This window comes from Heterodontus francisci, chromosome 14 (genome assembly GCF_036365525.1).
Source record: "Heterodontus francisci isolate sHetFra1 chromosome 14, sHetFra1.hap1, whole genome shotgun sequence".
Lineage (NCBI taxonomy): Eukaryota > Metazoa > Chordata > Chondrichthyes > Heterodontiformes > Heterodontidae > Heterodontus > Heterodontus francisci.
In genome coordinates, this window is record NC_090384.1 from 65333235 (window position 1) to 65346455 (window position 13221).

General features: G+C 45.6%; 1 protein-coding gene across 5 annotated transcripts in view; it reads left to right on the plus strand.

Moving 5' to 3' along the window:
• znf143b (zinc finger protein 143b) overlaps positions 1 to 13221 on the plus strand; it is a 126121-nt gene that overhangs the window by 65830 nt on the left and 47070 nt on the right. For all 5 annotated transcript variants that reach the window (XM_068046379.1, XM_068046378.1, XM_068046376.1 and 2 more), the window contains one exon: positions 3351 to 3476. In XM_068046379.1, coding sequence (XP_067902480.1) covers positions 3351 to 3476 — 126 coding nt within the window. The remainder of the gene's footprint in view (positions 1 to 3350; positions 3477 to 13221) is intronic.

Genomic DNA, 13221 nt, shown 5'->3' on the forward strand with positions numbered 1-13221 from the left:
TGGTTATGGGATTGCTTAGCTCTGTCTATCGCACGCTGCTTATGCTGTTTGGCACGCAAGTAGTCCTGGGTTGTAGCTTCACCAGGTTGACACCTCATTTTGAGGTATGCCTGGTACTGCTCTTGGCACGCCCTCTTGCTCTCTTCATTGAACCAGGGTTGATCCCCAGGTTTGATGGTAATGGTAGAGTGCCGGGCCATGAGGTTACAGATTGTGGTTCTGCTGCTGATGCCCCTTAGCGCCTCATGGTTGCCCAGCTTTGAGATGCTTGACCTGTTCGAAGTCTATCACATTTAGCACAGTGGTAGTGCCACACAACACGATGGAGGGTATCCTCAATTTGAAGACGGGACTTCATCTCCACAAGGACTGTGCAGTGGTCACTCCTACCATACTGTAATTGACAGTTGCACCTGCGACAGGCAGATTGGTGAGGACAAAGTCAAGTAGTTTTTTTTCCCCTCTTGTTGGTTCCCTCACAACCTGCCGTAGACCCAGTCTAGCAGCTGTGTCCTTTAGGACTCAGCCAGCTTGGTCAGTAATAGTGCTACCGAGCCACTCTTGGGGATGGACATTGAAGTCCCCCACCCAGAATACATTCTGCACCCTTGCCACCCTCAGTGCTTCCTCCAAGTGGTGTTCAACATGGAGGAGTACTGAGTCATCAGCTGAGGGGAGGGGTGGTAGGAGGTAATCAGCAGGATGTTTCCTTGCCCATGTTTGACCTGATGCCATGAGACTTCGTGGAGTCCGGAGTCGATGTTGAGGACTCCCAGGGCAACTCCCTCTCGACTGTATACCATTGTGCTACCACCTCTGCTAGGTCTGTCCTGCTAGTGGGACAGGACATACCCTGCGATGGTGATGGCAGTGTTTGGGACATTGTAAAAAATGATTCCATGAGTATGACTATGTCAGGCTGCTGCTTGACGAGTCTGTGGGACAGCTCTTCCAACTTTGGCACAAGCCCCCAGATGTTAGTAAGGAGGACTTTGCAGGGTCGACAGTGCTGGGTTTTCCGTTGTCGTTTCCGGTGCCTAGGTTAATGCCGAGTGTTCCATCCGATTTCATTCCTTATTGACTTTGTAGTGGTTTGATACAGCTGAGTGGCTTGCTGGGCCATTTCAGAGGGCATTAAGAGTTGACCACATTGCTGTGGGTCTGGTGTCACACGTAAGCCAGACCAGGTAAGGACAGCAGATTTCCTTCCCTAAAGGACATGAATGAACCAGAACTCTGTGTGCCTTTAGCTGGTACATCAGACAGTAGATGCAAACAGAAAAAGCTGGAAATACTCAGTAGGTTACGCAGCATCTTTGGAGAGAGAAATAGCTAAGGGTTTCAGGTCGAAGGTCAGATGTGCTTCCACCTAAACATTAGCTCTGTTTCTCCCTGTCTCCATAGATGCTCTGTGTCTTGCTGAATGTTTCCAGCCTTTTCTGTTTTTATTTCAGGTTTCCAGCACCTGCAGTATTCAGCTTTTGTCAGTAGATGTAGTCTTGATTCAATGCAGGTAGTGATGTACAATGAATTTCTGAGCATTAATTGAGCAGACTTTATGCTGGTGCGTAAATATGATGTCTGTAACCAAGTTATCTGGGATGATCTGGCTTCTTTGAAAACATGGAAGTTCCATTACACCCCCACAGTGTATGTGCAAGTGTGGTCACAGTTTGAAGGAACATAGGAGCAGGGGTAGGCCATTTAGCTCCTGAAGCCTGTTCCACCATTCAATGATATCATAGCTGATCTGTAACCTAACTCCATGTACCCACCTTTGCCCCATATCCCCTAATACCTTTATTTAACAAAAATCTATTATTCTCAGTTTTAAATTAAGAATTGATCTAGCATCAATTTCTGTTTGCGGAAGAGAGTTTCAAAATTCTTCCACCCTCTGTGTGTAGATGTGTTTCCTAATTTCACTCCTGAAAGATCTAGCTCTAATTTTTAGACAATGTCCCCGAGTCTTAGACTCCCCAACGAACGAAAATAGTTTCTCTGTATGTACGTTATCTGTTCTGCTTAATAGTTTGAAAACTTTGATCAAATCACCTTTAGCCTTCTAAATTCCAGAGCATCCGGTCCAAATGGCCATGTTATTGTAATGAAGAGATTATATATTGCAAGAGTACTATATGGTACCAGCCCAAAGCAACTTTAAAAAGATTGGTGGTGTTCTCCCTTTCCCTTATCACCCCCTAAAAAAGGCACAGTTTCAATACCTCCTTTTCATGTTTCGGCTCTCTCTTCATAAGTCAGACCTTTGATACTAAGGATCCATCTTTTGACTCTTCTTTGCACTGTCTCCAGCGCCAGAGTGTCTCCCTTGTTCTCAGAGGCCAGAACTGGATGCAGTGTGCAAGATGTGGTCTGACCAGAGCACTGTAAAGCATTGTCCCTTCTAAGCTGCGTGTATGCATTGAGTTGCCAGGCCATTTATGCAAATTTGAAACAGCAGTGGTCCGAACACTGAGTCAACGGGTTTGGAGGCGGGGAGAGCATAAAATCGGGTGGTATGGTGGCGGGAGGGGGTTCCCACCACCATCCTGCCTCCGCTGAAAGTTAGTCTGGGACGGGAACTGCCTTCCCGTCCCACTGCCAATTGTGGGCCTTAACTGGGTAATTATCCCCCAATTAAGGGCCTCTTCCCACCATAGCCACAATTACTTGTGCGGCGGCGGCCCTGTTGCACCCAGGAAGCACAACACTAATTGGCCAGCAGCTCTCCAAGGGCAGGACTTTCAGCGACAGGGTCTTAAATTCTATGGAAGACCCACCGCTGTCCACCGAAGTGCCTGATTGGTACTGAATTCGGCGGGCCTTCCGGAAAAGGGCAACGCAGGGATTCTGGCGCTTGGTTTCCCCTGGCGTTGAGACCCCTGCTATCAGCGTAAAATTACCCCACATGAATACTTCACTTAGTGCTCCCCCACACCCTATGACTCCTCTTATGAATAGTTATTAGTTTCTACCCCTCTGGTAGTTCCTTATCCATTCCCAGGGTTTTCCATGAATCCCTACTATTGAGTTTAATGATTAGAATAGACTAACAAGAATCCATATGGCAGACCACAATGTACAAGCTGCAGAAAATAATATCAATTGAGTTGCATTCAAAAATGTTTACAAATATCACAGTCTCATTCCTTTCCATACACACATTTGTTCTGTAACAATCCTGCACTGTCTCTGTGGCATACTATGTCAAGAAGCATAAGGAAACTGTTTGCTTTGCTGGCATTCTTGTTGGTGGCACATCTGCAATATGATTAAAAATCTGTTTGCATGGTTCCATTCTTGTTCAAAGTTCTATTTTCCTCTTATTAATGTTTCTGTTGTCTTATCAGGATATGGATTAAAAAGCCATACAAGAACCCATACAGGAGAAAAGCCATACAGGTGTCCAGAAGAAAGTTGTGACAAAGCGTTTAAAACCTCAGGGGATTTACAGAAACACATCCGAACTCACACAGGTAAAGCAGGATATAAATTTAATATGGTTGAGAAAATGCGTTTTTCATTTTATTTAATCTTCCCACAGTACCATCTTATTAGCATCCTCACATCCTTGATTAAAAGTACAAATCAATGTAGTATACTTGGATACCTCACAGAATCACAGAAACGTTAGTGCTGAAGGGGGCCATTCGGCCCATCATGTCCGCACTGGCTCTCCACCTTTTTTTTTAGTGAACCTTTCAGGGAAATACTTAGATCTTCAGTTAAAATATTGAAGCTTGTAATCTTATAGTGGATTGCTATCAGAAAAACTCGAGGCACAAAGCTGCAACCTATTGTTCTATGAAGATTATAACTTTTTGTCTATTTTCTCTATATTTTACAGAGTTATCAATACATATCATTATCCACCACCCACCGCCGCCCACCCCACCGCCCGCCACTCCACTAACCCAACCCAAAACCAACTGCTATTGTTTTTTCCTGTTTGGCTTACCTGATTCCTAGAACATATAATAACATCAATGTAATTTCCACCTACCTATTCACATAAGTTGCCACAGTGACACAACCAACAACTTGTATTGCTGTAACACCTTTAATGTCGTAAAACATCCCAAAATGCTTCACAGGAACATTATCAAACAAAATTTGAACCAAACCATAGAAGAAGGTATTAGGACACATGATCAAAAACTTGGTCAAAGAGGTAGGTTTTAAAAGGTATACTAAAGAAGGAGATGGCGGGGGGAGAGGTTTGAGGAGGGAATTCCAGACTTTAGGGCCTAGGAAGTCACAGATGCAAATGGTAGAGTAATTAAAATTGGGGATGTGCATGAGGCTGGAATTGGAAGAATGCAGAGATCTTGGAAGGTTGTAGGGCTGGAGGAGGTGACAGGGTGGGGTCAAACTATGGAGAGATTTGAAAACAAGAGTGAGAATTTTAAAATTGAGACGTTGCTTAACCAGGAGCCAGTGTACATCATCAAGCACAGGGGTGAGAGTGAAAGGGACTTGGTGACAGTTAGGATACAGGCAATAGAGCTCAAGTTTATGTAGGGTGGAAGATGGGAGGCCGACCAGAAGAGCATTGAAATAGTCAACTCTAGAGGTAACAAAGGCATGAATGGGGGATTCAGCTGCAGATAAGCTGAGGCAGGGCAAAGTCATGCAATGTTACAGAGGTGGAAGCAGATGTTGTTTATGATGGCATGGCTGTGTGGCCGGAAGCTCATCTCGGTCAAATTCGACATCAGGGTTGAGAACTGCCAGCAAGAGAGACGGAGTCAGTGGCTAGAGAATGGAGTTTGTGATGTAGACAGAAGACAATGGCTTCAGTCTTTGCAGTATTTAGTTACAGGAAATTTATGCTCATCCAGTACTGCATGTCAGACAAGCAGTCTGACGATTTAGAGACAGTGGAGGGGTCAAGAAAGGTGGTGGTGAGGTAAAACTGAATGCTGTCAGAATACCTGTGGAAGCTGCTGTTTATAAGATGATTTTGCCAGGGAACCAGCATGTAGACGAAAAATAGGAGAGATCCAAGGACCGATCCTTGGGGGACTCCAGAAGTAATGATGCAAGTGTGGGAAGAGAAGCCATTGCAGGTGATTCTTTGGCTATGATTGGATAGATAAGGGTGGAGAGTGGAGGTGAGCAGACTCCCAACCAACTGAATGACAGAGGAGGATGATGTGATCAGCAGTGTCAAAGGCTGCAGACCAGTTGAGAAGGACGAGGTGGGATAGTTAACCACAGTCATAATCACTTAGGATGTCAGGATGCCATTTGTGACTTTGATCAGAGCTGTTTCGGTACAGTGGCAGGGCAGAAAACTGATAGGGGGGGATACAAACATAGAGTTCTAGGAAAGCAGGGCATGGATTTAGGAGGCAACAGCATATATAAGCACTTTGGAGAGGAAAGGGAGGTTGGAATAATGGGTAGTAGTTTGCAAGAACTGTGGGGTCATTGATTGGTTTTTGGAGGAGTGGGTGATGATGGCAGATTTGAAGGACAGGGTCCAGTACTTGATAGAGAACAGTTAACAATATCAGCTAACATAGGATCCAGGAGGGGAAGTTGGATGGTGAGTAGTGTCATGCTAGGCCCCCACCTGCCGAGAATGAGGCACATTAATTTTGTCATGAACATTGATTTTAAACTGTTACTGGAGTGAGGGGAGGACTTATTGAACAGATCGGCCGAGGCTGGAAGGTACATTTGCATATTAACAGACAATGTTTGTAAGGACAAAGAAGCCATTCCCTGACATCCAACCCACAATGGACTTTTGATCACCAGACTTTGAAGGTGGGGGAGCTCGCATTTTAGGTTGACTGCTAAGATGGCTGAATACACAAACAGACATGGTCAAACTAGCTAGTCACATGACTAACCTGCTGGGCAACCTGAGCTTTTTGAATTTGTACAAAGAGTTTGGGAAGAAAGCTGTTTGCTCCTGGACTGAGAAGATCTCTCTCCTGTCTGCTTCAATCTCTTTCTCACAAGCCTCTGAATCCACTGAAGACACATGAGCCCCAAGAGAGAAAAGTCTCTTCCAGTGAACAAGATTTAAGAAGACTACTGGGCCCCAATAAAAAGCAAGATCTACCTAAAATCAAGGAATCGACAGTGAGCTCGAAGAACCGTAACAACTCTTCAGATATTGCCTCAAACCTTTCCGCTTTATTTTTCTCTGCTCTTTTCTGTCTCTATTTGCATGTGTGTATCGCATATGCATGCTAGCGTGGGGCGCGGCATTTATCCGTAGGCGTTAGCCAAATTAGAGTTTAAGTTCAATAAATTTCAACTTTTCTTCTCCTAAGAAAGCCTGTTTGTGCTTGTTTCTTTGTCTTATAATTGGAAAGCAGTGAACAAGGATTCACCATGGGGGAGCTAAAAACAGTGTGTTTAAAATTAAACCCTGTTGTGGTGAGACCAGGTGAAGGCTGAAAGGGAACCCTGGACCTCTTTCTCACCTGATCTTAACAGAAATTTGGAGGCCCGTCCGGGATTGACCCACAGATAAACGAGAGAAATTGGAAGTGGGCAGCCAAATTGCTCCCAAGCAAAAAAAGAGCAAGATTTCAATACAGGTTTTCTTGTGGTTGTGTGTGCTTGAATACTAACATGTCAACAGAAGCTAGTAGCTCTCCAGGCCAGGATGAAGTCATAGAGCTATACAACACAGAAACAGGCCCTTCGGCCCATCGTGTCTGTACCGGCCATCAAGCACCTATCTATTCTAATCCCATTTTCCAGCATTTGGCCCGTAGCCTTGTATGCTATGGCATTTCAAGCGCTCATCTAAACACTTCGTAAATATTTGTGAGGGTTCCAGCCTCTACCACCCCTTCAGGCACTGTGTTCCAGACTCCAACCATCCTCTGGGTGAAAACAAAATTCCTCAAATCCCTTCTAAACCTCCTGCCCCTTACCTTAAATCTGTACCCCCTGGTTATTGATCACGCCGCTAAGGGAAAAAGTTTCTTCCTATCCTATCAATGCCCCTCGTTATTTTGTACACCTCAATCAGGTCCCCCCCTCAGTCTTCTCTGCTCTAAGGAAAACAACCCAAACCTATCCAGTCTCTCTTCATAGCCGAAATGCTACAGCCCAGGCAACATCCTGGTGAATCTCTCTGCGCCCTCTCCAATGCAATCACATCCTTCCTATAGTGTGGTGACCACAACTGTACACATTACTCCAGCTGTGGCCTAACTAGCGTTTTATACAGCTCCATCATAACCTCCCTGCTCTTATATTCTGTGCCTCGGCTAATAAAGGCAAGTATCCCATATGCCTGGATAAATCTCCAGGCCCAGATGAGATGTATCCCAGGCTTTTTAAGCCAGCACATCTCATCTGGGCCTGGAGAGTTATCCACTTTTAAGCCCGCTAAAACAGCTAATATTTCCTCCCTTTCGATGCTAATTCGTTCAAGTACATCACAATCACCCTCCCTGATCGCTACACTTACATCGTCCTTCTCCATAGTGAACACAGATGGAAAGTAATTATTTAAAACCTCACCTATGTCCTCCAGCTCCACACACACACTGCCACTCTGGTCCCTACTCTTTTCCTGGTTATACTCTTGCCCTTAATATATAAAATGCCTTGGGATTTTCCTTTATCTTGCCCGCCAGTGTTTTTTCATGCCCAGTATTCGCTCTCCTAATTACTTTTTTAAGTACCCCCCTACACTTTCTATACTCCTCTGCTGTTTTCAGCACTTTGAATCTGCCATAAGCCTCCTTTTTTTTTTCCTTATCCAATCCTCTATATCCCTTAACATCCAGGGTTCCCTGGACTTGTTGGTCCTACCCTTCACCTTTACGGGAACATGGTGGCCCTGAACACTCTCTATTTCCTTTTTGAATGACTCCCACTGGTCTGATGTAGTCTTTCCTACAAGTAGCTGCTCCCAGTCCACTTTGGCCAGATCCTGTTTTACCACATTGAAATCGGCCTTCCCCCAATTCAGGACTTTTATTTCTGGTCCCTCTTTGTCCTTTTCCATAACTACCTTAAATCTTAGAGTTATGGTCACTATCCCAGAAATGCTCCCCCTCTGACATTTCTCCCACTTGTCTGGCTTCATTCCCCAGGATTAGGTCCAGTACCATCCCTTCTCTTGTAGGACTTTCTACGTACTGGCTCAAAAGCTCTCCTGTATGCACTTTAAGAATTCTGCCTCCTTTAAGCCTTTTGCACTATGACTGTCCCAGGTGATATTGGGGAAGTTGAAATCCCCTACTATTATTACCCTATTATTTTTACTCCTCTCTGAGATTTGCCTACATATCTGCTCCTCTATCTCTCCCTGACTGTTTGGAGGCCTGTAGTACACTCCCAGCTAAGTGATTGCCCCCTTTTTGTTTTTAAGTTCTACCATATGGCCTCATTTGAGGAACTTTCTAAGATGTCATCCCTCCTTACTGCAGTAATTGACTCCTTGATCAACAGTGCAACGCCACCTCCTCTTTTACACCCTCCCCTGTCACGTCTGAAGATTCTATACCCTGGAACATCGAGCTTCCAGTCCTGCCCTTCCCTCAACCATGTCTCTGTGATAGCAATAATATCATATTCCCATGTATTAATCAATGTCCTCAGTTCATCTGCCTTACGAGTAAGACTCCTTGGGTTAAAATAGATGCAATCCAGCCTTGCATTTTTCGCTTGTGCCTTAACAGGTCTATATTTGTTCTGCCTTCCAGACTGACTCAGTTTCTCTTCTATATTTGACTGTGCATCACCCCCCACTGTACCTCCACTCTGCATCCAATCCCCCTGCCAAATTAGTTTAAATCCCCCCCTGAACAGCACTGGCAAACCTCCCAGCAAGGATGTTGGTCCCGTTTCAGTTCAGGTGCAACCCGTCCAACTTGAACAGGTCTCACCTTCGTCAGAAACAGACACAGTGGTCCAGGAAACTAAAGCCCTCCCTCCTGCACCATCTCTTCAGCCACGCATTCATCTGCTCTATCCTCCTATTCCTATACTCACTAGCACGTGGTACCGGGAGTAATCCAGAGATTACAACCTTTGAGGTCCTGCTTTTTAATCTGCTACCTAGCTCCCTAAATTCTTGTTGCAGGACCTCATCCCTCTTTCTACCTATGTCGTTGGTACCAATGTGTACCACGACCTCTGACTATGACTATTCACCCTTCCCCTTCAGAATGTCCTGCAGCCGCTCCGTGACATCCTTGACCCTAGCACCAGGGAGGCAACACATCATCCTGGAGTCACGTTTGCAGCCGCAGAAACGCCTGTCTGTTCCCCTTACGATTGAATCCCCTGTCACTATGGTCCTGCCACTCCTTTTTTTCCCCTCCTGTGCAGCAGGGCCACCCATGGTGCCATGAACTTGGCTCTTTCTGCTTTCCCCTGAGCTATCTCCCCCAACAATATCCAAAGCAGTATATCTGTTAGAGAGGGGGATGGCCCCAGAGGACTCCTGCACTACCTGCCTGGTGGTCACCCACTCCCTTCCTGCCTATGCAGCATTTGCCTGCGGTGTGACCAACTCGCTAAACATGCTATCCACGACTATCTCAGCATCGCGGATGCTCCACAGTGAATCCACCCACAGTCCCAGCTCCGTAATGCAGGTAGCCAGTAGCTGCAGATGGATACACTTCCTGCAAACATGGTCGTCAGGGGCACTGGAAGCATCCCTGATTTCCCACATAGCGCAAGAGGAGCATATTGGGTGCGAGCTCTCCTGCCATGACCTACCTTTAGATAACTTAGTTACACCTTTTAATTAAAAAATACTAATTATGCTATGGGCCTTGTTCTATCTACTCCAAACACTACCCACTACAATCTAAAGTCCTTCATAAGTTACACAAATTATAAAAAAACACTTCAGTAGCACTAACCTTATCACATGAAAGGTAGGTTTTGAGATTTTTAAAAAAAAAAACTTTCCCCTGATTTTTTTTAAGTAACTTGGGATAAGTTAAAAGTACTGTCTATGGAGGAATTGAGGAAAATGGCTGAGCAGTGTGGGCTCACTGTACGTGGCAAGGCTAGGAAGTCTGAACTCCTAAGGCTAGTGGTCAACCATTTTTCCCTTGTATCTGAAGAAGCAGAAACAGGGTTAGAAGCAGACTCTGACAGGGTATTATTAGAAAATATACAATTGGAACAGAGGAAACTTGAATTTGAGGAGAGGGAGAGAGAATGAATATTTTGGAAGGAATGCGGAGAGAGAGTTGAAGCAGCTTGAGTTAACTAGCGAGCGACAGAGTAACCCCAGTGAAAGCATGGCTAATATGGAGGAGCATGATTCAAGTCTGGGTGCAAAACTGTTAAAACTAGCTCAACTAATTCCAAAGTTCAATGAAGAAGATGTAGAAGAGTTTTTTGTGTCCTTTGAGAAACTGGCAAGGAAACTAAAATGGCCAGTTGAGACCTGACCTCTTTTACTACAAAGCAAGCCAACGGGAAAAGCCCATGAAGTTTATTCCCTGTTTTCAGATGAGAGTTCATCAAATTATGAACTGACCAAAAATGCTATCCTTGGGGCATATAAATTGGTACCCAAAGCTTATCGCCAAAAGTTTAGAACCCTCAAGCAAGCTAATCAAACGTATCTGGAGTTTGAAAGAAGTAAGCAGCTGGATTTGGACCAATGGCTGAGGGCTCTTAAAGTAGAGTTCACCTATGAGAATCTCAGAGAAGTCATTCTGTTAGAGGAATTTAAACACTCTCTCCCACACTCCATAAAGATCCATGTAGAGGAGCAGTGAGCCCAGAGAGCCCGGCAAGTGGCCGTCCTGGCTGAGTTTGCTTTAATTTATAAGTCTTTTTCCCAGGGAAGAACCTTTTCTAGTCACCCCCACAAATCCAAAAGGGACAAAGGGTGGGAAGGTGATAGGAGCCCAAGCAGTCCTGGGAGAGAAAGGAAAGCAGGAGACACAGGGGGCCCTCCTCTAGCCAAAAAGGAAGGTGCTGTGAGCAAGAGTGAGACCCGGAACCTGGGTGCTTCCATTCTAATAAGGCAGGGCATTTAAGAGCTGACCGCTGGAAATGAAAGGGGAAATCTGTAGTGTTAATCAGGGCACACCCGCTCAGTGAAGACCCTGATGGAAAGCACAGCAGAACAATCTGTGGCTTTAACTGCAGTAAGAATGAGACCCAGGATGTCTATTGCTGCAAGTGCAGGAAAATTTAATAGCAAGCAAGCCCATAGTGATTCTCAGGGATACAGGGGCCACTAGATCCCAACTACTGGGAAAAGGCCTGACCTTTCCCCCAGAGAGTGCAGTGAACACCAAAATGGTGGTAAATGGTAATTGAGGGCAGTGTATGACTGTACCTGTACACCGGGTGCAGCTGGAGTGTGCCCTAGTTTTGGCACCGGTGAACGTAGGGATTGCCCCTAGTTTGCCTGTGGACGGGATTGACCTGCTCCAAGGTAATGATCTAGCAGGGGTGAAGGTGGTAGCACCCCCCAGTAGTGAAAGATTGAAAGAGTTCAGAGAGACAGGGCAGTGACAGGAGATGGACCCCTGCAGTTTCCCTGAATGTGTAGTGGATCAGGCCATGATCAAACCAGCTCCCCCAGAGGAGACTGAATTGGCACTGTAGGTAGATGACCATGAGATCTGCCTGTCCGAGACTTTCTTTGGAAAGTTAGGAGACCCAGGGAATGAATGTAATGTATTTTCCCTAGCTGAGGCTCAACGAGCCGATCCAGTATTGCGAGGGTTAGCACAGGCTGCCCAGGCTAAAAGTGAAACAGAGGGAGTCCCTGACTGCTACTATTTAAAGAATGAGATACTGATGAGGAAAAGGAGTTTTCCTCACAGACCTGAGAGCAAGGAGTGGACAGTAGTTCACTAGTTAGTGGTGCTGCTGAGTTACTGGAGTGAAATATTAAGAAGGGCCCACAAGACTACAGTGGCTGTACATGCTGGTATATGAAAGACCAAAGCCCGCATAAGACAGCAGTTTGACTGGCCAAAACTCCACAAAGATGTGGTGGAGTACTGCAGGAGTTGCCACGTGTGCCAGGTTGAGGGGAAACCCCAACCTACAGTGAAACCGCACCCCTAAGCCTTGTACTGGTGTTAGGAGGATCCTCCAGCAGAGGGCTGGTGAACTGTAAGGGACCCCCGCTGAGAACAAAAAGGGACAGTCAGGCACAATGTTGGCAAAAGGTTAGACAGAGAAGGGGAAAAAGTGACCAAGAGGGCAGGTTAAAGGAAGTCCGGAAAGAATCCCGGATGAAAGACAAGTTTGGCAAGTTTCGGGAAGCTTGGATAACACGGGATATTGCGAGCCCAGTCAAAAAGAAAAAGGAAGCATTTGTAAGGGCTGGAAGGCTAGGAACAGATGAAGCACTTGAGGAATATAAAGACAGTAGGAAGGAACTTAAGCAAGGAGTTAGGAGGGCTAAAAGGGGTCATGAAAAGTCATTGGCAAACAGGATTAAGGAAAATCCCAAGGCTTTTTATACATATATAAAGAGCAAGAGGGTAACCAGGGAAAGGGTTGGCCCACTGAAGGACAGAGATGGGAATCTATGCGTGGAGCCAGAGGAAATGGGTGAGGTGCTAAATGAGTATTTTGCATCAGTATTCACCAAGGAGAAGGACTTGGTGGATGATGAGCCTAGGGAAGGGAGTGCAGATAGTCTTAGTCATCTCATTATCAAAAAGGAGGAGGTGTTGGGTGTCTTGCAAAGCATTAAGGTAGATAAGTTCCCAGGGCCTGATGGGATCTACCCTAGAATGCTGAGGGAGGCAAGGGAAGAAATTGCTGGGGCCTTGACAGAAATCTTTGCACCCTCATTGGCTACAGGTGATGTCCCAGAGGACTGGAGAATAGCCAATGTTGTTCCTTTGTTTAAGAAGGGTGGTAAGGATAATCCAGGAAATTATAGGCCGGTGAGCCTTACGTCAGTGGTAGGGAAACGATTAGAGAGAATTCTTCGGGACAGGATTTACTCCCATTTGGAAACAAACAAACTTATTAGCGAGAGACAGCATGGTTTTGTGAAGGGGAGGTCGTGTCTTACTAATTTGATTGAGTTTTTTGAGGAAGTGACGAAGATGATTGATGAGGGAAGGGCGGTGGATGTTGTCTATATGGACTTTAGTAAAGCCTTTGACAAGGTCCCACATGGCAGACTGGTGCAAAAGGTGAAGTCACACGGGATCAGAGGTAAGCTGGCAAGATGGATACAGAACTGGCTCAGTCACAGAAGACAGAGGGTAACAGTGGATGGGTGTTTTT